At 39.4% G+C, this 26,183-nt stretch overlaps 1 protein-coding gene across 4 annotated transcripts in view; it reads left to right on the forward strand.

The window, feature by feature from the left end:
• The window catches only part of Hers (Histone gene-specific Epigenetic Repressor in late S phase), a 57,688-nt gene extending 38,539 nt beyond the window's left edge, over positions 1–19,149 (forward strand). The window contains exons 1-6 of one of the 4 annotated variants that reach the window (XM_064681163.1): positions 660–938; positions 12,498–13,439; positions 14,280–16,936; positions 17,045–17,204; positions 18,124–18,292; positions 18,358–19,149. In XM_064681163.1, the coding sequence (XP_064537233.1) occupies positions 887–938; positions 12,498–13,439; positions 14,280–16,936; positions 17,045–17,204; positions 18,124–18,292; positions 18,358–18,565 (4,188 nt within the window). In that variant the 5' untranslated portion in view covers positions 660–886 and the 3' untranslated portion in view covers positions 18,566–19,149. Of the gene's footprint in view, positions 1–659; positions 939–12,030; positions 12,182–12,497; positions 13,440–14,279; positions 16,937–17,044; positions 17,205–18,123; positions 18,293–18,357 lie in introns of those variants that run through there. The other 3 variants (XM_064681162.1, XM_064681160.1, XM_064681159.1) reach the window with 3 other exon arrangements.
• The last annotated feature ends 7,034 nt before the right edge of the window (positions 19,150–26,183 follow it).

Genomic DNA, 26,183 nt, shown 5'->3' on the forward strand with positions numbered 1-26,183 from the left:
GTTTCATTTTTAATTTCAAGTTTCTTAATACCCTATCTCGCCTAGCAGCAAGTGGGGTATATTGGGTCTTGTGTAAACTTCACATATATACTGGAGCCTGTTTGCGCTACAGATTGTTATCATATGGTTCATATGGCCGCAAAAGCTTCAGTCCTCCAATTTTGAAGGCAGCTTATGAATGATCCAAGCCAAAATATTGCCAAGGGTTAAGTTCCCGCCTGCCTAAGGTTCGGTTCGTGAACCTGGTTCCCTAAGTTCTTAAAGCCATGAAATCTATTTTGAAACATTTTGATTTGATTTGGGTTTTGATCAGGCTGTTTTTTTAGGCAACTCGTTTGGTTAGGGTTCGGTTCATGGCAAACATAAATTAGAGTTTCGGGCCTAAACCGGTTCGGCTAGAAGCTGGTTTGCAGCCTTGACAGAAAACTTTGGCTACAACGTAAACAGAGTATTGCGCAGTTGTCAAATGCCAAACGGAACTTTTCAAATTGTTGTTGCGAGTTGTAAAAGTATCTCAAAGATTGCTGTCTGTTTATTGTTTAAATGTTTTGTATAGACAGCTATTTTGGGGGATGTCCAATAGTTGAGTGAGCGCCAAGTGACAACAGCAGTAATAACAACAACAATAACAACCACAGCAACAACAACAGCAACAACAACGCCAGCAAAAGCAAATGCAACATGTGATAACAATAACAAATCAAAACAATACGAAACAAAACAACACAAAACAAAACAATGTAATGCAACAAACTCCAAAAAATCAAAAGAGAAACTTGAAAGCTTCAATCAACAAACAGCAGCAACAACAACAAACAGTAACAACAACAACAACAAACAGCAGCAACTACAACGAACACAAATCAAATTTTTGCCACGCCCAACAATGCACGAACATTTTACCATGTGGATTAACTTTGGATTGCCCTTTTTTAAATGTTTGTACACTTATTATTATTACTATAATTTCTTTACCTGTTTTTTTTCCGCCATTTTCCTGTCTTAAATTTTTTTTTAAGTTTTCTTGAGATTTTTCTGGTCTAGTCGATGCCCTGGTTCTTGTTGTTGTTGCTGTTTTGCTAGGCCATAAAACACCTACAAATATTAACTCTGCGCCAGGCTGTCGTTAAAAAATCGCGTGTGCTTCGGTTTTTGGTTTTTGTTTTTGGATTTTTTTTTTCAAAACAACCTTGCATATTTTTATGTTTTTTGCTCTTTCTTTTCAAATAAAAACTCATACTACAATAAAAAATACAACTAAAAAACGAGCCAGCCCACAAAAAAAAAAAAAATAAGTGTCAAATTTGATGTTCACATGCGCATAAATAGTTAGTTAGTGTCGTCATTTGGACTTGTTGTCTCAACTATTCATAAGCTCAGGCCTTGTTCGATAAACAGTTTGGAGTTATGCAGGCCAGAGTATGGACAACTGCTGCAGAGACAACGTCAAATAAACGTAACAAGTGCTTGAAAAATACTTAATAAACATAACAATTAATAGCTTATAATAATATATACCAGCCACGCTGCACGAGGAGTTAATAATTTCTTCTGTCAGGGATCGGTTGCTTCTCTAGTCGAGCCTCTAAGCCTGGCCTAAGCCACCTGCCTGGGCGAATCCTCTTCAAAGTATAGTCTACACTTCAGAATTGTTCTATGTTGCTTGTGAAGCGCATTTGTAAACAATTTGCAAAAGACTTGTTCGTTGCAGACTTTTTTTGCACTCATGATATTCTGATTTCGCAATTCCGTGAAATATCATGCCGAGCAAATAGGTTGATTTTATCGCTTTAATAGCGAACTTTTATAGGAGAGATATACTAGAAATAAGACAACTGTTCGTTAGCTCTGGGCTTATGAATTCAAGAAGTTCTCATTTCGCAATTCCCTGAAATATCATGTTGTACGTCAGTAAATAGATTGATCTTGACGGTTATTTAGCGATCAATACTTTAAATATCGAGTTTTTTCGTGTAACTATTTTTGCGAGTTTTGTTAAGTTGGCTGCGCTTTAGAATCTGTTATTGAACATTGATAACATTTAGCTATAAATATGTTAAATATGCCGATTTAGAACATATTTGTATAGTTTTTCTTTACTTTTTGTAAATAAGTATGGTTAATATTGAGATACATAGATTTATAGATTAGATATAATGTATATAGAGAATATAGGAGAAAACTCTGCAAAACTAGCTTTTATTAACAGAGACAAAATGCACTGAGAAAGGCATGTTATTGAAGCTGTAAAGTTTTGAAACATAAGTCAGTTCTTTTATTTTTTGTCTATTTAAACAAAATGTTTTGTTTTTTTAAATTTACATAATTAACATAAGCTGTCACGTTAACTTCGTGCAGTTGATTGATAAAATGAATCGCTATCGACTATTGAAAGTTTTACAGCTCTAATTTGCGTTTGGCTTCAACTTTTAAGGTTTCTGTCGAAAAATTGTTGTCAAGCCAAATCTTGCGGGCAACTTGGCCTAAAGTTTGCATCAATTCAATTAGGTGTGTGTGTGCGTCTGTGTGTGTGCCTCTGTGTTAACTTGTGTGCGCGCAAAATGCTAATTGGAATGTGTTAATTTGATTGGCAGGCAGTTGATTTCTGAGCGGAGTTGACTTTTTAGACCATTTTAAGGCAACGACACCTTGTATTTCATTTTATCCATGTTTTTGCTTCTTTCTGTAGCATTCGGTTTATTTTTTTTGTTTTTGTTTTTTTTTTTGGCATAGTTCAAAGCACATGAAATAACTTGAAGCGACGACAAAGCTAATGAATAAATATGAGCCATAAACGGACAGCAATAACAAATACAACAACAACAGCAACAACATTAATAAAAACTAAGGGCAATAAAAGCGCGCGCATCGAAATGGGCAAAATTTGTAGATACCCTGTAGCTCGTCAATTGAGGCATATGCGACTGTGTACAAAGCATATTTGCTTGACTTTGCTTGAGAGACTCAATGCCGCTTTATTTGAAACGTTTAAGTGTCTTTTATTTTATGTCGTTGTAAAATGTTTGAATTAAATTTTATTTGTGTATATTTCTGCTGTTCATATTCTGTATAAATGGTTACAGGGCATCTCAAAGTCGCGAAAGCGCTGTCAAAACATTTTTGCGTTTTATTTGCTTTTGTTTTTTGCGTGTGGTTTTTACCTAGCCTACAAGTCGCACACACTCACACACACACACACACCTAGACGCACACACACACACACACAAATCATGCAATCTATTTTACTACTTTTGCAGCTTAAAAACTTAAATAAATAAAATTAAAAATTCCAAAAGAAACCAAAAAAAAGAAAGAAAAAAAAAACAACCAAAAAGTGAAAAATCGCGTGTGTGAACACAAAAAAAACCTCAAAGAGAGCTTTGTAGAGTGGGCTTGAAAAAAAATCAAAAAAACAATTATAATAAAAAAGAGAGAGTAGGACACTAAGAAGAAAAAAAAATCAACCGCGAGAGAATAGGCGCGGGCGTGTCAGAGAAGGGGCGAGAGAGAGAGGGAGAGAGAGAGAGAGACAGAGAGAGAGAGACGATCCGCTGCTGTGTGAGTATTTTGGTCAACGTAACAACGTTTCTTCGTCTTCTGTCTCTCAGTGTTATTGTTGTTGTACCTATTCTTGATGTACTTTGTTTTGTTGTTTCTACAAACTTGTATATGCGTAGATACATACATTCACACATACATGCATACATACATACATACATATATATATGTTGTCTTATCTGTGTACATTTCTTGCAACTGTTAATGCATCTATTCTATTTATCGTTCATTCATTTCCCTCCACCCCTCCGCCTCTAACTGGCTTACATCCTGCATTCAGCCACGCCCCCCGCCACGCCTCCCGTCACGCCCAAACTCAACTGTTGTATTGCCTCAACATTCATTTTTTTTTTCTCCAATGCCCTCCACTCATTTGGCAAATTGTTTCTGTTTTGGCCAAACAATTTTGCACCTGTCTGCGTTAAAGCGGCGCGCAATCATTTAATTGCGTTAGGTCAAAGCGGGGAGCGGGGAGCATCAGCAGCGGGATGCGGCAGGAACTTTGGCAAAAAAGGAAAACAGATTATCATGATTGCGATTACATTGATTCGATTGCTAAGTGCGCAGCGAATGAAGTTGTTGAAGGAAATAAATGTTTCGTTTTATCCTATTTTTTATGTGCTCAATGCATATATTTGAGTACATTTCAACAAAATGGCTATTCAGGCCATTTCTAGTATTTATTTGCACTTTTTTCCAATCATTTTAGAACCTCATTGACCCCAATCACCTTTATCTTCATGTTTTACATGATTCATATTAAACCTATCTATTAATCGATACCTTCAATAATCGATAGTTGTTTTAATCTGTCCATTCTTTTAGACATGCATACTATTATATTAGCTCATTTCTATTCACTCATAAATCTACATTACTTAAATATCTATAAATCGATATGGTCATCAATCGATACCTGTTTAAATCTTTCAATTTTTTAAATTCTCGTAAATCTACTTTACATAAATGTTTTGTGTGTTCGAGCAAATGAATATTTTCGTAATTAACTCGTAATAAATAAGTCTTTACTAAATAATATAGTAAATATTATGTGTGTCATATGTTATAAGCAAATATTCCTATCCTTTTGATACTGCACCTCTTAGTTATATTTTCGATTTACAATTTTTATACAACCCTTATGAATATATGATAACTAAGAAGATTTTTCTTCGATTCGCTATCGGAACCTTTTTGTAGTTCTTGCATTTGATTGGTCAGACTATTAAATGATTGATTAAGTCAATCTGAAATTGTATTAGACATAGAAAACTTTCTTTATGCTAATGGATGCTTAATATATTATCTATGATTTTTAGCATATGTGAGCAGCAGGAAATATCTATATGATCTATACGCGAATATAATTAGTTTGCTTTTAGCTAACCTCAAACTTCTTATTCGGTTCGAATAAGAATTTAATGATATATAAAATCTTTTATTTCTAAGATTGTGAATGTTTTATACAGTAAACTATATATCTTAAAGTCTGGGAGACCGCAAACAGGGCTACTAGAGTCTAGTTTGGCTTGATATTTGGTAGAACATGTCGACTCAGTCCCAAAATTACTCAATAGTCTTTTGACAGTTTGACTTGGTGGACAAAGCCCAAATGGTGATAGGATTTGCATGGTAACTAGCATACCAGCAATACCTCCCTCTACTGCTTAAGAGGGAGACGTACAGGTAGGCGTTGCGCCTCCCTAATGTCACTGAACTGAAAGGGGTGTCAAAGAGGGCATCCCAGGATACTCAAACCTTTACTAGGTGACCCCTTACTGCGCTTGTCCTACGAGCAGATACCAATAGCTTTTTGCCACAGAAACTTCTATGTACAAATAAACAGCTGATATCTTTAGGGAGCAAATGTTCTCTGGAGAGGAACTGTGCTCTATTTTGGATGTATTCTGATATTTTGGATCTGGTTTCAAAAATTCAATAGCCATCTCCTGCCATCTTCCAAGGTATACGCTATTAAAATAGGTGCCTATGCAGAAAAATTCTCTGGCAGCCAGCCGGCGCCTAGCTCTTTCATCACTTCTCATTGCCTGTCTGCGGCAGCTGAATGTGCGAAGAGACAACAACAGTCTCACAGTGTGATATGTTAGAAACGAACTGGTCGATGTCCTAGTGAAGCGAGGCGCAAGTAGATCATTAACCTGAGACTTGCTGTGCACTCGTGAAGGGACACAGATTAAAGCTATTTAATAACTGGGAAACTCTGGATCGACAGTGTAGGGCAAAGACAAGGTTTCTTATACCCGATAACAGACGAAGCCCAAAGCGGCTTATTAATCCCTCTAAGAATTGCATACGCATCTTAAGAGGCTGTCCCATCAGACTTTATAAGAGGAGAGATCAATTCACAAAAGTTAAATCTATCTGACATCGATAAATGCTGATTCTCTGAAGTTTACCCTGCACTCTCCAGTTGTAGATGACTTATTTAAAGAAGAAGAATTTCAAGAATCGTGGTTGTCTGAGAACTCACAATCAACGCATGAAAAATTGCCGCTCAACTGAAAAATCGATTATATTCGATTGATCGAGAGATTTATGTAAAGTATCGCAGCTATTCGCTGCGCAGCTTCAAGCTGATCTGTTGCAGTCGATTTATTCGCATTTGCTAATCAAGTGAATAATGAGTTAGGACACGCCCACTTCTTTGCATTATGTTCGCCCTTCTCGTTTTTGTTTTTGTTTTTTTTTTGGTGCCACAATCGCAGCTGGCTGATGATGATGAAGCTGCTGCCGCTGCCGCTGTTGTTATATTTGGCTCTGGGCTATGCCCGCCCGATCCTCGCACATGTTTCAGCCGGCACAGCTGACAATGTTGGCTTGTGGCAGGTGCCATAATACACACACACACTCAAGCATACGGAAAGAGAAGAAAACCGCAAGTGAGGCAGACGGATGGCACTCACCTTTTTTTTTATATTTCTGTTACCTGTTAGCTGTTTACCTGTTGACCGGCGAAGCGTTGCGGCCGGCCCGCTTGCAATTTAATTGAATTTTATTTCAGTTTCTCGAGCGGCATTTGGGCAACGCCTCAGTTGCTTGCCGCACAACCCCCTGCCCCTGCCCCTGCCCCTGCTACTGCCACAGCGACTGCCCCGAACTCTGCTGCTTATCTCTTGCTCGATTTCAATATCATTTTTGGCCGCAGTTCCTTCGGACGCCTCGTTCTGTTTTTCATTTCTTATATTTTTTTTTCTTGCTCTTCCTTCGTTTTCAGCTGTTAATTCAAAGTAAATTATGTATTTTGCATAATTACAATATTTGACTTTTACTGTTGACTGCACGCCAACGTCTGCGGCAAGTTTCCTGGTGGCAAGGGGGCTGGGGTGTGCGGTGTGGACTACCGCCTGCTGTTGCCGCTGCTTACTTATGACCAAGTTAAGTCCGTTTTTTTCTCTTTTGTTTTGATGCCCTGCACTCGTTGAATAGGGCATGATGGTTTTGTGCAAATATATAGCACGGGCATAGGTAACCATAATTGATCCCATTAATTGAATATGTATATATAAATATTCTTGACCAATGCGACGAGTTGCGTGTTTCTCCTTATCAGAAACTATATGAACTATCAAATTTAAAGTATTTATAATCGCATCTCACAAGCTTATCGTTTTTCGAGAGCTCATTGCGTTTCCTTTATATCGATAAATATCGATCTTAAGCAAATTCGGTTACATGATTCCCGAATAGTACACACAGATTTACAATATTTTACATTTTGGAGCCATTTCCATCTGCGTGTTCCTTCTTATCAGAAACTATAAGACCTAGTCTCTTGAAATTTTAAATATTTATAATCGAATCTCATACGCAGCACAAGTTTATCCTTTTTTTGATAACTTATAACTTTTCGTTTATATCGATAAATTCCGAATGCGTTGCCCATATGTTGGGCTTAAAAAGGAAGCTCGAATGTTTTATGAGGCAGTCCAGAGCTAGTTACAGGGTATATCTCCGTCAAGCCCTTTACACTGAGCATACTTATTGTATTTTTTTGTGTGTGGACTATTCGAGGCCTCCTTTGACTGCGGCTTCCGTTCATTTATCTTCTTTATGAATAGCCTATGTTCTTGTTCTTGTTGTTGTTTTTGTTGTTTTTGTTGTTGTTGTTGCGTTCTCTTATTGTGCGCTGCCTAATTTGCTTAAGAAATTCGCAATGCCAACTGTTGTGTAAAAACGTTCTCATGGCAAACCAGCGGGCAAAAAATTCAAATATTTCTTAATCCTAAGTTAATTAAATTTACTTTAATTATCTCTTGAATGTCATTAAGTGTCAAAATGTATATACAGGGTGTCTGCACTTCGGACACTTTTAAATTGAGCAGGCTTATTGTGTTTTATGTCTGTAAAGTATTACAAAAAATTATGAGAGGTCCTTCTATGGCACAACACAGGCCGATCAGGTTTGTTTCAAAACTTTGATAGCTTGGTATTTCAGGGTATCTGCTAGTCGGACACTCCCAACTTAAGCACTCCTAATTGTTTTTTGGATAGTTCCGATTAAGTAATCTATTTTAAAAAGAGTATATTAAAGAGTTTTCTTAGAGTATTTTATTAAACACATGGTTCATTTATAAATGGAAACATTTCTTCCAAAACTTCTTTAAGGTTGTGCTGCACTTGAGCTAAAAATGTTGCCCTTAACATGATGCAGATAATAATTTGGTGCTTTGGTGGTTCAATCTTAAGAGGGGCACTCATAACCGATGAGTATCCAATCAGCGCGACGGGAATCGGTTGAGCGGGTGCAGCGGGTGGAGCGGGTGCAGTTGGTGGAGCCCCTTTTACCTTTCACCCAACAGTGATCGGATCGATGCATGCTATAAATTCCAATGCTTGTCGTTCGATTGCTGTGAAAGGAGAAAGTTGCTGTGCAACAGTGCCACAAGCGGCAGGAACGCAGCGTGGATGCAACAAAAGGCGGCGGCTTTCACACGCTGCCGCCGTCGATGCCGCTGCCTATTGATGCAACAGGTGCAGCAGCAGCAGTAGCAGCAGCTGTGCAGATTGCACTGGCTCGTTGGCCAAGTGGGCGGTTGCGCCCACTGGAAGTGGGTAATGGACCGAGTGGTGCGAAAAGGAAGAGGGTGAGTGGGGGGGGGGGGGGTAACGATTTTGCGTGCATTTAATTGTGCGTAATTATTCACTTTGGTTGTTATGCCAACAACTGTGGCCCTTGCGCACCATCTACGGCTCTTAATTGGCTAAGCCGTCGCCTGCTAATTGCCCAACGGTCAGACCGTCCCGTCCCGTCCCGCCCCGCCTCTAACTCTTGCGCCCCATCCGTCCCGTTCCGTCGCGTTCAACTTTTCCATGTAATAGGTGTCTTACATGTGTTGCCGCCTAAAGTGTTTGCTTTCATTACGTTTTCATTATGTAGTTCTCACGTGATCCATAATCGGGCTATTAGCGATAACTAACTAGGTTAGCATCAAGCGAAGAGAAACAAATTATAAAAAGACTCCAAGGGTTAAGCCTCGTTGGAGCTTGCTAATTGAAAAGGCTGTCTGTATATATATTTTTTTAATAAACGCGAAAAGATTACTTTGATTGCATTTGTTTAGGAAAAAAAAAGAAACTTCAAATGAGAGCTTGAATAAGTTGCAATTGTCTGTGCTTTTTTTTAGTCTGAAGTATATATTGTATCATATCGAAACGATAAGTATGTAATAATATGTAATACTAGTCAAATTTTTAGGAATATATTATTATATATGTAAATATAGCTGAAATCCTTAGAAAATCATATATTTCTGTAGACTTAAAGTTGGTTTCATTTAGGCTATCTAAAAACATTCATCCAAACTTTCAAGTACTCATCTTAAGCAATTCACGCTTTAAACTGAAGCGCAGCCAACGTAAAGCCGCTCACAGGATATCTTAATATTACATTAGAGGTGTTACCAATGTATAATGCATTAGATGTATTCCCTCAGCAGGTTTGCTTTTCCATATGGTCGCTATTCCTAATAATGATAATCGCAATCTTCAACTTAATCGACACAATTTAACAGAATCCACACATTGTCAATCTATAATATTGTTCTGAGTAAAAGAAAGTGAAAAGGTGAAATAGTTAACTTGCGCAACCTGCTTGCTTTTTAGTGACATATTTATTTTAACTTGACAGTTTTTCACTCTGCACATTCTCTTTCTCTCTCCAACACACACACTCTCGGGCTGTCTTGTAGGTCAAGAGCAAGCTTTGACAAATTGCTTATACGCGTCTTATACAATTTTGTTGCATTTGACAGGCGCTGACATTAAATAATAATAACACCTGACTGAAGCACTCAAATGTCACTTTCCCCCACCCCCACACCCTATCAGCTAGCTTTGTAACTCCCCACACAAGTGTCACCATAAACGATTGCTCAATGACGCCAGAGTTGTCGTTTGGCTGCTTTCTTTCTCTCTCTCCTTCGCTCTCCCTCCATGTTGTACGGTCTGCATGAGTGTGCACGCAGCACTTACATTTATTCTCAGGCTCTCTTTCTCTCTGGTTCAGTACTTTCTTGCTTCGGTAGCCTTTGGAACTTTCCAGTTGAGTAAATGTGTCTCGGAGTGTCAAAAGCTATATATATATATATATATATATAAACAGACTTAAATATGTACATATATCTCTATAAGCCGGCAGCTGTTGGCGTTGACAGAACGTCATCATCAGCATCGCCGGCAGCGCATCATTGTAATTTGGAATGCCATCGCTACCGTGACGTCACAGCACATACAGCGGCGGCGTGGGAGAAGTACAAAGAGAAAAGCACTGAGAACCGAAAATTGAGCGTACGCTTTACGTCGATAGGTTGTTGTTATTTTATTATTTTATCTATTATTTCTTGTTTCTGCCGGTTGTCTACGTGCTTTTAAACATGCCGCTGCCGCTGCCACTGCACACTGGACAAAATTCGCTGTGCAATAAAATTACATGATATTTAAACATATGCATTTAAATATATATATATGTATATATATGTTTTTAACTTTATGTTGATATTATTTATTTTTCACAAGCTCACCGTTTGAATTGATCTCTAAGTGAACTGTGAACTTTTTTTTTGCTTTTACCACTGTGCGATGCTAGCGTCGTCAATGTTTACACTTTGCAGCTCAGGCATTTTGTTGTTGTGAAGTTCTGTTTGTGCTATATGTGTCTGTGTGCATGAGTGCGTACGTGCGTGCGTATTTGTGTTATTGGCTTCTCGATTTTTCTGTGCAGAGAGAGCAAACAACACAATGAAGCGACGAGAGCTGAAAAGTCGACAGCTGTTTGTCGTTGGTTTTGTTGTTGGCAAAGAAGCCATGGCTGCCTTTGCGAGTCAATGGCACAAATACATATACGCAAACGTACACACACGTACACGTGTATGCATAGGACTGTAGTCAAGCTTGTGCTAGCGCCACCTGTCGGTGGTTTGATGATATTCTCCAATGTATTTACGAACCTTTGACCGACCCAACACTCTTCCAAAGCCCCCCACCACCCATCTAAGCAACTATGTACTTAACAAGTGGGTGACTTTTGCACCATTTGCCAGGAGGTGGGCAGGCAGGTATTGGGCAGCAGTCCGTAGAGGCATGGCTGAACACCTGGGGTAAAACACACATCACTTTATTAAAGTTCAAGTGAAAAGATGTTCGTTTAAAATTGGAAATGCGCTTTAAAAACCCGAACTATATAAAATATTCGATAATAATCGCGCACAAAAATAACACCAAGGAAAAATACGCGCGCGCGGAAAACGGATCATTAGAAAAAACGCGAAACGCCAAATAAATAAAAAAAAAAAATATTTTACCTTGTTGCAAGTTTTACAAGCCGCTCGCCTTGTGACCTCTGCTCAACAAATAAAATTGTGTTTTTCTCGTTGTGTTTTTTATAGCAAAGGAAAATGGGAAATAATAAATAATAAATAAAAAAAAACCAAATCAAAAAAAGCAAAAATTATCGAAATAAATAGTTGCCTTAACAATGAAACTTCCTTGTTGACATTATAAACATACAATATATACAAAAGTAAATAACAAATATACACCACAAATATTATACATATATACAAGTTATATATAAATCTATATACAAGCTATATTTTTAATACAAAAATAAATAAAAAATATAAAAAAAAAAAAAAAAACTCATACGCGATGCGCCTAAAAGAAACCACAAAAAAATCACCAACTCTGCTGCCGCTTTCGGGTGAGCTGTTCAAAACGCTGCGCATATCGCCGCCAACAGTTGCGCAACAGCAGCAGCAGCAGCAGCAGCAGCAGCAGCTACTGCAGCAACAATATCTGCAACAGCAGCAGCAACAACAACTGCAGCAACGCTGCAGCAGCGTGGGCAGCACCAGCAGCAGCGGCACCTGCGAAACGGAACGCTCCACACAATCAACATCGGCATCGTCGTCCGCTTTGTCGCCGCTGGCCGCGATGGCAGCGATGCCCGCAATGCCCACAATGCCAACGCTGCCCGCCGGCGTTGATGAGGCGGCAGCCGCGGCTGCGCTGGCGGCCAACATAGCCGAGTCGTTTACGTTTTTGCAACAGCATGCGGCGCATCATTTTCGCGACATTTTGTATGCGGCCCACATGCTGGGAAGAGGTAAAAACCACAGCGGTGCGGGGTGGGTGGTGCGCGGGCAGCGCGGGGTGCTTGCCGGGATATTATACTAGGCTAAGATTGTTGCACGACCAGCTGTATGGCTTGCTTAACTAGTTTTTTTTTTTCAACTGTTTCTTCTTTTTTTTAGTCTTTTGTTAAGTTTTTTTTGTTTTTTATTTTTTTGGCCAACCAACCGACCAACTTTCACTTTATGCTTGGTTGCCGCATTTCACTTGGCTCAGGCGGCAGCTTAATAAAAATGCAAGCATTTACTGATTGCTGCTTCTTCCTTTTGCTTGTTCAATTTTTCTTGCAGGCTACTATCAGCCGGCGGGTCCGCTGATCTCGCCGCATGTCATTGGGCCACCGCCACCGCCAGCAACAACAGCAGCAGCCGCCCAGGCAGCGGCAGCAGCAGCAGCCGCAGCAGCAGCTGCAGCAGCGGCGTCCACGCCACAGCAAGTTAAGAAGCTACCCGAGGACGAATCCCCGACGCATCCATCAAACAACGCCGCACAGCAGTCCCAGCAGCAACATCAGCAGCAGCAGCAGCAGCATCAAGTTGCTGGCAGCGTTGAGGTTGAGCCGCCAGCGTCCGTTCAGCAGCTACAGCAGCCGCAGCAGCCGCAGCAGCCGCAGCAACCGCATCCATATCCTGGGGCTAGCGCTGTGGCGGCTGCTGCAGCAGCCGCTGCCGGTCATCCGGGTGTGCCGTATCCGCGCTCCATGCATGCGGCCCAAATGCACTATTCGACGGCATATCCGCCCAACTATTATTCACCGTATCCGGGCGAGGTCATGTGCTACTCGCCACCTGCGTATCAGCCGTATTTCTCTAGCAAGGTATATCAGAGCGGACCGCCGCCACCGCCGGCACATCCGGCTGCACATCCGCCGCCGCCGCCACCGCCGGGCGCCTATCGACGCTATCCGTATTATCAGCACGCTGGGCCGCCGCATCCGCCGCCGCCCGAGCTTTACGAACAGCAACCGCCACCGCCGCCACCGCAAGGTGTGCCGCCGCAACAGCAGCCGGCCTCGATTGCAGCAGCCGCCGCTGCCGCAGCCGCAGCAGCAGCTGCAGCCGCCGCAGCTGGTGCAACGCCCGGGCCAGCCGGCACACAGCTGGTACCCGCACACCAGCAACAGCATCTGGAACATTATCCGGGACCGCCCAGCTACTACGCCGGCTATAGTCCAGGAGGCGGCAGCGCCGCCGGCCAGTGCTACACACGCGGCCTGCAGGGTCCGTATATGGGTAAGGAAAAGTATGGTTCTTATACGGATCCACAGATCCTCAGAGATAACAAGCACTCCACAGCAGCAGATTCCCTAGTTGTAGATCCCGTCGAAAGTCCTTGAGGTCAACCAATAGACATTTTTTTCTTTTGCGACAAGCGCAATAACTTCTTATCTAGACAATTTACGACATTTTAATGTTAATTATGAAAATTTCTTAAAATTATTCTGAAGGATTCTGCTTAATTGTATATAACTATCTGATAAATATTGAGAAGAAGTTAAAAGTTAAAAGGGCTATCCAAAGTGAAGGACTACCAAAAACGCGCAAGGATGTTTTTCCTTAATTTTCATTAACAAGATTTGGCTTTTATAGAAGAACAAACTTTCAACATAAAATATAACATAAATGATATATCGTTGGACCTCTGATAATATTATAAAGTAAATAAATCAACATAATAGTTTTGCAGGAATGGGAGAATTTCGCGAGACGGGACGTGACTTTAAAGTGTTTGTAGACTTTTCCTGGTTTATCTAGGACTCAAGTCCAAAATCTCAGAAATACAAGCTAGTCACATAGGAACTCTTGGATACGTTCCCTATTCCTTTAGAGGAAGTGGAAAAAGGCCTAGTCTCAGGCTAGTCTTATCGCACCCTCTTGCGTTCACTGTAGATATCCGATAATTTCCATTTGCACTAAACAAAAAACGTGTATAGGAGTTACAATGAGGCCTTTAGTCATAATGTATATATATATATATATAAATAAATGTATATGCATAGGAGGAAAACTCCTTAACAAATTCCATTTATAGCTAACATATTTCTTTAATATTTGCTTTTTGTGCCGCCACAGAGTATCCGCCGCAGTGTCCGTGTCCAATGCAACAATCGTGTCCAAAAAACGTCCATACTGGGCCTCATATTGGTAGCAACAGCAACAGCAGCAGCAACAACAACAGCAGCAGCATCAGCAGCAACAACAGCAGCAACAACAGTTCCACGCACAAGACGAGCAGCCATAGCCAGAGTTTGCTGCTGAGTGCTGGGAGCAACAACAGCAGCAACATGCCTGTGCATGGCAGCCAGTCGAGCAGCGATGGCAGCTTGACTGCCAGCAACTGCAACAGCAGCAGCAACAGTTTAGCAGGTACAGCAACAACAGCAGCAGCAGCAACAGAGACATCGTCAACAACAGCAACAACAACGACAACAGCGCTGACTACCAGTAGGGGCCCAGTTAAAAATGGGATCAATAACAACAACAAAAGCAAAGACACGACAACAATGACAGCAACAACACCGACGGCAACGGCAGCAACGAACACAACATCAACAGTTGCATCTGTTGCCACGTCGGCAACAACAACCACCAACAACATGGGCACCCAGTGCCAAATGCTGGTCAAAACGGAGCTCAAGAGCGACGTCGAGTGCCAAGTGACCAAAATGCAATACGAGGCGCATGTAATGCCGCCGCCAACGCCGCCCGAAAGCTACTGTGCCAGCGATGATAAATTGCTGGAGGATCAGGAGCAGGAGCACGAACACGACCAGCAACAGCAACAATTGCAGCTGCAGCAACAGCCAAAGGACATCGAGTCCTATGATTTGACGGGCAGCACACCGCCGCCGCCAGTTGTGTTGCCACGCAAGGCGCGCATTGGCAAGAGCATGGCCAGGGAAATGGTATATGCGGCACAGCAGCAACAGCAACCGTTGCTGCAGCAACAGCACCAACTACATCAACACCAACAACAGCACCAACAACAGCAGCAACAACTACAACTGCTGAGCAAGCAAGCAGAAGCAGAACCACAATTGCCTTTTGTACTTAAAGCAGAAATCAAAGCGGAGACCAAAATCAAAATCGAGCACGATGAACTAGCAGCAGCAGCAGTTGCAGCTGCATCAGCTGCTTTAACGGCAGCAACATGCAACACACATATCAGCAAACTGCCGGATCTGAAGCCCACAATCAAAACGGAACCAGAGCTTGACTTGGAGAAGCCAAAGCCGCAGCAGGAGGAGCAGCAGCAGGAGCAGCCGCCGCAACAGGAGCAATTGCCGCCTAATAGCAGCAGCAGCAACAGCAGCAATGTTGCCGCTGGCAGCAACAGCAACAAGCGCATCAATTTGCTTGCATCGGCAACGCAGGGCAAAAAGTCAAAGGTGCACAGCTACAAGAGTCTCATCAAGCAGGCGGAGCCAAAGACTTATCTCTCCACCGGCCGCAAATTTGTGCAGCGCTATGGCCGAACGCCGGCCAAATATGTAAAGCGGCGGCAAATGTTGTTAACGCAGCAGCAACATCGATTGCGCGCGCAGCGACGCGAGCAACAACGCAAACAGCAGCAGCAACAGCAGCAGCAGCAGAAACAAACGGCGTCAACTGCAGCCGCAGCAGCTGCAGATGAGGCAGCAACAACAACAACAGCAGCAGCAGCAGCAGCAGCAGCAGCGGCGGCGGCGTCGACGGCGGCAACATTGTCGCTGGGCAAAAGCTGCTCGCCCAGCGCATCGCCAAAGCGTGCACGTCCACGTAAACAGGCAATTGCAGCACTGCATCTGCTGGAGAGCCTGGACACGACATTGACGCGCGGCTATTTCAGCGATCCGGAGCTAAACAGCAGCAGCTGCAGCAACAGCCGCGGCACAGCACCAACAGTTGGCCTGTACGCGCCGGCAATACCGTCGCCATTGCTGGCGCCGCAGCCGGCGCTGTTGAGCGAGAAGCGCTCCAAGTCGGAGACGAAAAAACCGCTGCTCGCAGCGAACTGTGCGGCGAGCGTTGCGTTGGCGTCGCTGGCGACAACGTTGCCCACAAATTCTACCTCAGCTGGCGTCGAGCCGCCGGCCAAAAAGCCGCGCAAGCAGCCGGCTAAGGCCAAGGCCAGGCCGATAACGGCCAAAAGCCGAAAAGCAGCAACACCAGCAACAGCGTCAGCATCAGCAGCAGCAGCAACAGCAACTGCAGCAGCAGCAGCTGAGGCAACAGCATCAGCTGATGCCGAGACCAATAACAATGAGTATCAGATGGCAGATTTGCAGGCGCAAAAGCTAAGTGCCACGCCCACAGTGCCAGTTGCCGGTGCTGTGCAACAATTGTTGCCAGACGAAACGGTAGCCATCGCCGCAGCAGCAGCAGCCGCAACTCATCCGCCGCAACATTCCGATGAGCAACAACACAAGTTCCTGGTGCCCCACAAGCCAATCGAGACACCTTTACCGCCCACAGCAATGGCAACAAATGCAACGCCAGCGTCCACGGCGCGTCACGCCCCCACAACAACAACAACAGCAGCAACAGCAGCAACAACAACAACGCACACAAAACGGGCGCGTTCCCGCTGCAAATTTGGCAACCGAAAGAAACAACGCCATCGTCCTGGCGGCGTCAGCTACGAGGTGGACGAAACGCAGCCGCCGGCAACGCGGGCGAATGTGGTGCCCAAATGGAACAACGGCTGGATGTGGGCGGGCAAGGCGTTCCAGGGTCCAGTGTTTCTCAATGTGAGTCACGAGTCAATTTCCATACACAAAAGTCAAATGTTAACCTCTCTCTCTCTCTCTCTCTCTCTCTCTCTCTCTCGCTCGCACACACTTTCTCTGTGCTTGTAGAGCGATGATCCGTTGGTGCTGCGCACTTGCTATCCGGCCATGCGGCATGTGGAGGGCGACATCATTCGCACACGCGACTGCGTCCTGCTGAAGGCCAACGAGGACAACGAGCTGCCTTATGTGGCCAAGGTGGCGCATCTCTGGCAGAATCCTGAGGATGGTAAGCACTGCAACTGGACAGGTTGCAAACAAACAGAAAGTAGTGCTAGGGATTTTATTTTTATATTTGGCCTAGCTAGTGTACAAATATTTATGAATCTTTCTTCGTTCATAAAATGAATCCTTAGATTGAGATTGAGAATCATCATTGGTTCGAACCTGAACCAAAGAACACAAGTTGTTGATTTCATTAATTAGATACATTTTTCGAAAACTGAACTAGTTCTAAGGTCTTGTCTAAGGTTTTTAAAAGAACTGTAAAGGCCACACATCAGCGAGTAATTGATAAAGAATATATTAGAGACTAGTTCATTGAGTGAAAAAGTAATTTACAAAGTAAATTTTATTTAATTAGAACTTATCAAAGGGGAACTAGTTCGTTAGCGAGCATGCGCTTATTAATTGAAAAAAGTAAAGAAAATTTTACTAAACAAAAAACTAGTACAAGGAGAACAAGTTTATTTGTGACTAGATCATTGAGTGAGAAAAAGTAATTGATAAAGGAAATTTTAGTTGATAAGAAGCATAAAAAGAGAACTTGTTCATAAGTGACTAGTTCATCAAGTGAAAAAAGTGATTGATAAAGGAAAACTAGTTCATTAGTGAGTATATGCTTATTTGAGGGAAAAACTTATTCGTAAATTCTTTAAAGCATTTGCAGCTCATATTAAATAGTTAATGAACTGGTTGATTTTCTCGAGAAAAATATTTGTTTATTAACTAAACAAGTTCATTGTGAACAAATGGAAATGATAGGTCGAATGGAAGCTAACAATTTTTAGGAATACTCAAAAGTATTCATTTTTACCAGTAAATGAGCTAATTGAGTGAGTTAATTTAGAGTGAGTAAATAAACTAGTTCGTTTGGCGAATTGGCGAATTTAAATTGAGCACTTCTAAATATTTGGCCGCCATTTCAGGTGAAATGATGATGTCCCTGCTATGGTATTATCGCCCCGAGCACACGGACCAGGGCCGCCAGCGCAATGACTGCCCGGACGAGGTGTACGCGTCGCGTCATCGGGATCACAACTCGGTGGCCTGCATTGAGGATAAGTGCTACGTGCTGACCTTTAGCGAATATTGCAGGTAAGTGAGGTGGGCATTTAAATTGGATCAGATTAACTAATGCCAAGTCCCAACAATTCGAACAGATATCGACGACGCCTGCGCGCGGCCGAGGAGGATGTGGAGGATGTGAGCATTGTGCCGCGACGCAGCAATACAAGCAATTGTTTTACGGTACGCACCGTTCCGGATCAAACGAATCCGGAGCTGGTCATGTTCTGCAGACGTGCCTACGAGTTTCGCACGCGTCGCCTACTCAAGCTGCCGCAGAAGAACGCGCTGGTCTGCAGCTAGCGCCGGGCCACTTAGGGTCTTGCCCTAAACGAAAATCAAAGCAAATTTTGGAATACGCTGCGGAGAGGCGAGTGCGGCATGGTGCAGTCCAAGCCATGCCACTAACAACAGCCTGGGCAGATGAGAACGGGCCAAGACACAACATATAACACACACACCCACACACACACACACACACATACTCAAACAAATACACACACACGACCAAAATGGGGAGAGCAAAATGAATGGAAAAGAGAAAATGTAACTGGAAAAACTACGCAGTTTATTTTCAAGTAATTTTTGTATTACCCAACTTATTATTTATTATGCGCCCAACAACACACACACACACACACACACACACACACACCTTGTTATTAAGTTAAATGTATTTATTATTCTTAAGTTTAGTCAGCAATCTTTTTTCCGCTCCCTTACTCTAAATGTATATGTTTTTTTTTTCTCTATATATATATAAATATATATATATATATTTTTATTTCTGACTCTACTCTCCAAAAAACTTATTTAATGCTCAGGCAAACACTTTGCGCACACTCTGCTCCAACTGGCAAAATCTTTGTAAAACGACTTGGAAACAAGAAGAATGAAAATCATTTGAAGTGAAAAAACTTAACACAATTCTACGCGCTGTTGGTTTTTTTGTTGTTAGTTTTTGTAAGCGAAAAAAAAAATAAGAAAATAGAAATGAAAGCAGCAGAGGAAGCACTTTTTTTTGTTTTTAATTTTATATATTTGAGCAAAATACTTTGGGAAATTTGATTTCTGCAACAAATTATATATATATATATATATGCTTTAGTTTTTATATACATACATAATGTAGACCAAATTAAGTACATATACTATTTTTTTTTAATATTTTTTAAAAGGAAAAATTTAAGCTACGTGCATAATTTATACATTTGATGAAAGCATTAACTTTAAGTACGAGTTACACAAATCCTTAATGAACAGAAAAAAAAAAAAAACAAAATAATAACAACAACAACAAGTCACATACATTAACAAATGTACTTTAATATATATATATATTAAATATTATTTAATTTTAATGCCTAGCGATCTTAGTTTGAAAGCAATTGAAAATCATTTGTTTTATACCAAATACAAAATAATTTATGCACCTAATTTAGAAACAAACACACACACACACACACACACACACTCACATACACACACACACAAAAGCAACTACATATATACATATATGCACTTGTGTATTATCTATATATTATATATATTATCATTATTATTTTTTATTATGATTTTCATTATTTTTTTTTTTTGTAATAGTTTTCTTTGTTTACTATTGAAACAAAAGCTCATAATAAAAATACATTTTAATCGAGCCAATGCGTCTTACCTTGCAGACCTCAGATCAAGAATTTACTATGATAAAAAAACAAGTAACTTTTTATGTTTTAAGAGCTCAGTCAAAGTTTTAGATTGTTTTCCAGTAAATGCGACATGTTGTCCTGAGTTATGCTCTGCTCTGGCTTAAACCAGTTGCGATATATAGACGCGCTTGAGTCTTAGCTCAGGATAAAGTATGTTATTTGAATAATACGCACACGGCATTATGGTCGAAATTTTACATTAAAATATATCTCACAGAAAAAGATTGTTTCTAGAATATTTTAAACAAGAACTTACGTACTATAAGAAGATTAGGAAGCCTATGTTTTTGAAACTCCTTTAAGTATGCAATTGAAAATATATCGAAATTGTGTAAATTTCGGCGTATTTGATGAGAGTGCGAAATTTATAATATAACTAGGCGTATGTATCTCATCGTCTAAATTCCAATTGACAAGCAATCATACAGAAATATGCAATAATATATACTGACCAGGATAAAATTAAGAACCATTTGTGCTGTGGTAGTTTTATTTAATGTTTACATACTTCTAAAAAAACAAATGCAATGGACATTTATGTGATTTTCATGCGAAAATGAAACTCGGAATATAAACGAAATAAGGAATATCAAATGTGTTCTATATTTGAAACATTTGAGCTCTCCAAATCAGTTCTTTGTAAAAGAAGAATGTGTTTCTTCTTTAAGTATGTTAAAAGGCATAAACATTAAATAAAGTTCGTTTCAGGTTAGGGAAAAAATTGATATTTTTCCAGTTTTCCAAAATATATTAGCATACTTTTAGGCTGCAAGGATTTATGTTTAATTTCGTAATCTGAGCGTGTTCACGTTGGGCATCTACTTAAGCTGGTTTACGGTGTGCAAAACCAAAGCAATTTATTAGCAGGCATAGAGTATATATATCTATATAAATATATATATTTATATATACGTAAATACATATTAACAATTAGGGGCTGCAGTAGGCGTGTCAATGAGCTATATGTGTGTAGCGCAGTAGAGAGCGTTTAAGGTATTGCAAAGTGAAAAGTGTGGCTTAGACAGGTTAGCAATAGGAAGCGTTATAAATACACATTCATACACACACACACACACACACTCACATACACACATATATATATATATATATATATATACATATATACTATATAGGGAGCATTGCAGACATATGAAACATGTATACCAAAAGCATATATCAAAATAAGAACACAGTTTACAACTCGGGGCCATTCGGTTATGGGTATGAGCCGAAGTAATGGTCCAGCACAATGTATTCAAGCGCAGGGGAAATAATTCAATTACAGCCATATATAAGGTATACAGAGAGCCTAAATTGCGTATGATATTTCTATACCCTATATACATAACATATATACATAAACATAACATAACACACACACATTCATGCATGCGACTATACTAGACACATACACAGGTACACTTATTGGGCCACAGTTGCAGAGCTGCAACCAAATTCTACAATACATATACATACATATACGATATATATATATATATATATATCTATATATCTATATCTATATATATATATAAATTTACATATATATTTCTATAGACAATGGGTTAACAAAAACTAAAAGAATAATAAAACTCATATATTTGTACAATAGAATGTAAACGAAAGCAATTGAATATTCGCACAAGAAGCCAACAAATGTTGGTTAACACCAAATACTCAATACACACACACACACAGAATGCCTGAAAAATTAACAATATTTAAAATGTAACGAAAGCAAAAAAACAAAAAAAAAAACCATGAGTAAATGAACAAAATTTAAATGATTTTTTTCTTGAAACAAATGTTATAAATTAATTGTAGCCCGTAGCCAAAATTGAACGTCAAATTTGTAATTTGTTTCCAACTCACCAAATAGTTAAATGCCCGTTCTATATTCTATACACATATATACATATATATATATACATATACATATATATTTCTATATATATATGCATATGTACAGTGCATATGTGCCAGTGTATGTGTGCATGCGTACTGCATAAATATTATTGAGTAATTATTATTGTATTTAAACAAGTTGAATTTTTGTGCGTCGCCCATTTAATAAAGACATTTACCAAGGGCACGTTGTTCGTTTACTTGTATCATCTTATCGAAAGAAAAAAACAAATAACAAATCCCAAGCCCCCATTTATCCAATGGGGGGTCATTTTTTTTCTCTCAGCGAAATGTTTCGAAATGCTAATGAAATACAACACTTAGCAATTAAAATCATAACACGAAAAAATGGTCAATAAAAATCAAAATATTGTTTATTAGACAAATAAATGTATTTTTTGGCAAACTGGTTTTAATGTGGGCATGGGCTGAAATTAAAGCTTTTTCTTAAATCAGAATTACGTATTCTATCTTAATATATTCGATTATCAATCAATTCTGCTTTCATGTGAATTCCACACAGTACACTAAGAATATTTTTCGGATAGTCTGTGTAATTTCGGATAGTGTATCTGGAATGTGTATGTGTGAATGTATGTATGTATGCATCAATGTATGTATGTAGGTATGTGTGTATGTAAGTATCTAAGTAAGTATCTAAGTATATATGAAAGTATCTAAGCATGTATGTAAGTATCTAAGTATGTATGTAAGTATCTTTGTGTGAATGTATGTGTGAATATGTGTGTATGTATGTATGTATGAATGTATGTATGTATGTATGTATGAATGTATGTATGTATGTATGTACAAATGTATGTTAGTATGTATGTATGTATGTATGTATGTATGTATGTATGTATGTATGTATGTACGTGTTTAGCAAATGTAGACAAAGTAAAATTACGGCTAAATTTGAAAACAACGTACCTTAAAGTGATGCCTTACTCCTCGATTCTCATGAACTCAAGTAAGCCAGGCAGGTTTCCTTGCTTTGACTATAAGTTGGTTTTTTTGTGAAAAGTGTCGTGTTCATATAAACATATGCGTTTGTATTTTTGTTAATCTTTGTATGCATGTGTTTATGTATATATGTTTGTATGTAAGTATGTAAGTATTTAAGTATGTAAGTATGTATGTATGTATTCATATATGTATGTTTTAATGTAAGTATGTAAGTCTTTTTTGCATCTTTGTATGTATGTATCTATCTATGTATGTACGTATGTATGTATGTATATATGAATGTGTGTATGTATTTTCCCTTATAAATAACGCAGACCAAGATTACTACCCGCAGCGCTGGAAAAAAGAGTAATGTAAAAAGTAAAGTTATTAATGCCCTACTAAGCGATTCTCATGAATTAAAGTTACCCTCACAGAGTTTCATGCTTTGATAATAAGTGTTATATTAATAGAATGTGCTGATAACCTGTGGTTTTATTATTGTTGTTTGAATTTGATTTACGTATTTGTTTAAACATATATTTTTTTGTATGTGTATGTTTTTATTCAGATATTTGCTTTTGCTTTTATTTTTTCTCCTTGGAAAAAGAGCAGGAATTAAATTAGTGTATATCAAACGCTAATTTTAATTAACTTAGTTGTTAATTGTTTTTCTGTAAGTGTTTTTGTGTATTGAATATCATTTAATGCACTTGCAGCTATTTCAAGTTCAAACGATTCAAACGACTCGAAGCTTTGGGGTTGGGGTACCTGAAAACCGCATTCATAGGTCGAGCTGAGATCTATTAGCACTTGGCACTTCAGGCGTCACGCACGCCCACAACAAGTTTCCGTGGCGTCTTGGCCAAGGCTGATAAGCATCCAAAACACGTACTGCTCAGGGGTTAGATATGCTCCACGTGCAGTTCCGGGCGGAGGGGAGGAGGGTTGCCTTGACATTGATGTGCCGAGCGGGTCGTCTGACGCATTCTGCGAAGCGCAAACCTCAAGCTCGAGCCTCAAATTAAAATTAGTTGCGACCGCAATTAAGTTAATCGTTGTTGTTGTTGTTGTTGCTTCGTTTGTGGCATGTTCTCATGACTGGGCAAATTGCTTATTCATATTTAAAGAAAGTCAACAATTCGTTTTTATGTTCTCACAAACGCAGCCCAATTACCTCTCTCGTATACAAATCAGCATTGGGCCCGTCAAGTCGGATGCGCGCTCTGCCCCCTTCAATTAGTATCTATATACAAATACATAGCTCGCCTACAGATTCAGATACCTAGAGAGCGTATCTCTAAGGGCGCTCAGTTCTTATACCCTGTAGTCTGAAGACTTGAATAATGCGATATTCAATTGTAAAAAATGATTAAATTAATTTTAAATTTAATTTTCAATCAAATTTAATAACAATCGCATTTCTCTCGCGAATGCTTGAACGTTTTTAAAGTCTTTTTCCTATCTTAGTATAATACAAAATGTAATATATAATCCTTCTTTAGATTTATTTGTAGTAGCCAAGATGTACATATAAGCCAGGACCACAAAGTTAGGTGGTTCGGTTTACGATTCGCACCGATCTTTTGCCTTTAGGGCCGATTCATGAATCTGATTTTCGTCATACCTGAATCACAAGCTTGTGTTCGAATATAGATTTGTCAAACAATTTAGAATTTAATAGCATTTTTTTTTTCTGCCCTTTGGTACTGAAAATATTGTAATCCGTACATATTTTTATAAACAAGATGCGGGCTAAATTTTATCCCAGCCATTGGCAATCGGCTTGTATCAGTTAAGGTTAGTTAATTCCAATGGTTGGTGCTATTTGTTGAACAACTAGCTTGGTTTAAATTTCGATTCGTAGTAAATAATAATTGTATTTTGTCTGTTATCTTGGTATACCACAAATTTGGAAACAAATGGTTAAATAAACTCCCAAGAGTATTGTTATATACACGTTCAATATATATTAACATACACACATTAACATACATACATTAACATACGTACATTAACATACATACATTAACATACATACATTAACATGCATACATTAACATAAATTTAGCACTATTCCTATAGGGTATTTCCCTATAACAAATTCTTCGACTCAAGTATTTCAGTTTGTTGTGTTTTGCGCTCTCCTTAGATGAGCTCATAACTTATGTGACTCAGTGTTTGTGGTCGTGTTTTTTATCAACAGGTGTTTGCTACAGTTTACAACGCCCCCCCTTTTGGCGGCATTTGAATATTTTATGTGTGCCTGCTACGTTTTTGGCTAATTACATGGGCGGTTCTGGGCGATAACACCTACATATATGGAACTATATGCTGTGTCAGTCGCGTTGACTGTCGTTTAAGTCGTGCAGCTGTCTGGGAAATTAGAAAATCTGTTGACTAAATGACAAACATGCTTCTAGCCCGCCAGGTATTTAACAAATATACAAAAATAGCTTGCTAAAAATTGTACAAACATAAGGTGTTTACAAAAATAAACCATTTAATATAATAACCTTTATATATTACTTTGTCTAGTCGACGTTTCTGGCATGTGATAACATCATTATATTTGCGTGCTTGGTATTTTGTCATCATTTTTTTTATCGAAGATATATTTTGTTACAACAGACTTTTGTTTACCCACTCGTTTTGTTCATTTTTCTATTTGTTAATTAATAAAGTTTTAACAGTTTTTTGGCTTTGATGCTGATGTTTTGATATGTTGGCTGGGTTCAATTTCCAGTTTAGGTCTCAAGCCACGTACAATGTTTGAGCATAGAAAACGGATTGTTTAAAAGTGTGTTAATTACTTTGAGACTTCATTTCTTTTTTATAGACTTGCACAGCAAGTGCTTTTGTCCAAATTGTAACGCAGCTCTTCTACAAACACTGTCGGTGAAAAAAAAAGAAGTCAAGATTGTAACTCACATTTGCATACATATTAGAAAGCATTTTTGAGATAAAGTATTTCAAGTTCCTTCTACATTTTAATTATTTGCACAATATTCCTTCCGATACATGCGTGTTTTCGTAAACATTATCGAATGTATACATATAAAAAACTAATATTAATATGTAAACACTTAAATGCGTCTTTATATAACATATTGGTGGCTAATATCCGGCCTTGGCAGTCCATTCACCCATTTTTCAACCGATAGATTGCTTTTACGCGACAAAGCTTGAACCCCGTCAACTTGGGCCCATCGGATTTTTAGCAATAAAGTTTCATACAAATGTTTTCCACTCATTTTCCACACTTGCGCGTGGAACCGTATCTATCTATCCGACCGTATGATTTATTGTTAATATTAAAAATTAAACAGCTAGATTCATTCAAAGATGTATATAAATATATAAAT

This window comes from Drosophila montana, unplaced genomic scaffold (assembly GCF_035044405.1).
Source record: "Drosophila montana isolate Dmon_TW-CO22-7 unplaced genomic scaffold, ASM3504440v1 contig_2178_1, whole genome shotgun sequence".
In the NCBI taxonomy this organism is placed as follows: domain Eukaryota; kingdom Metazoa; phylum Arthropoda; class Insecta; order Diptera; family Drosophilidae; genus Drosophila; species Drosophila montana.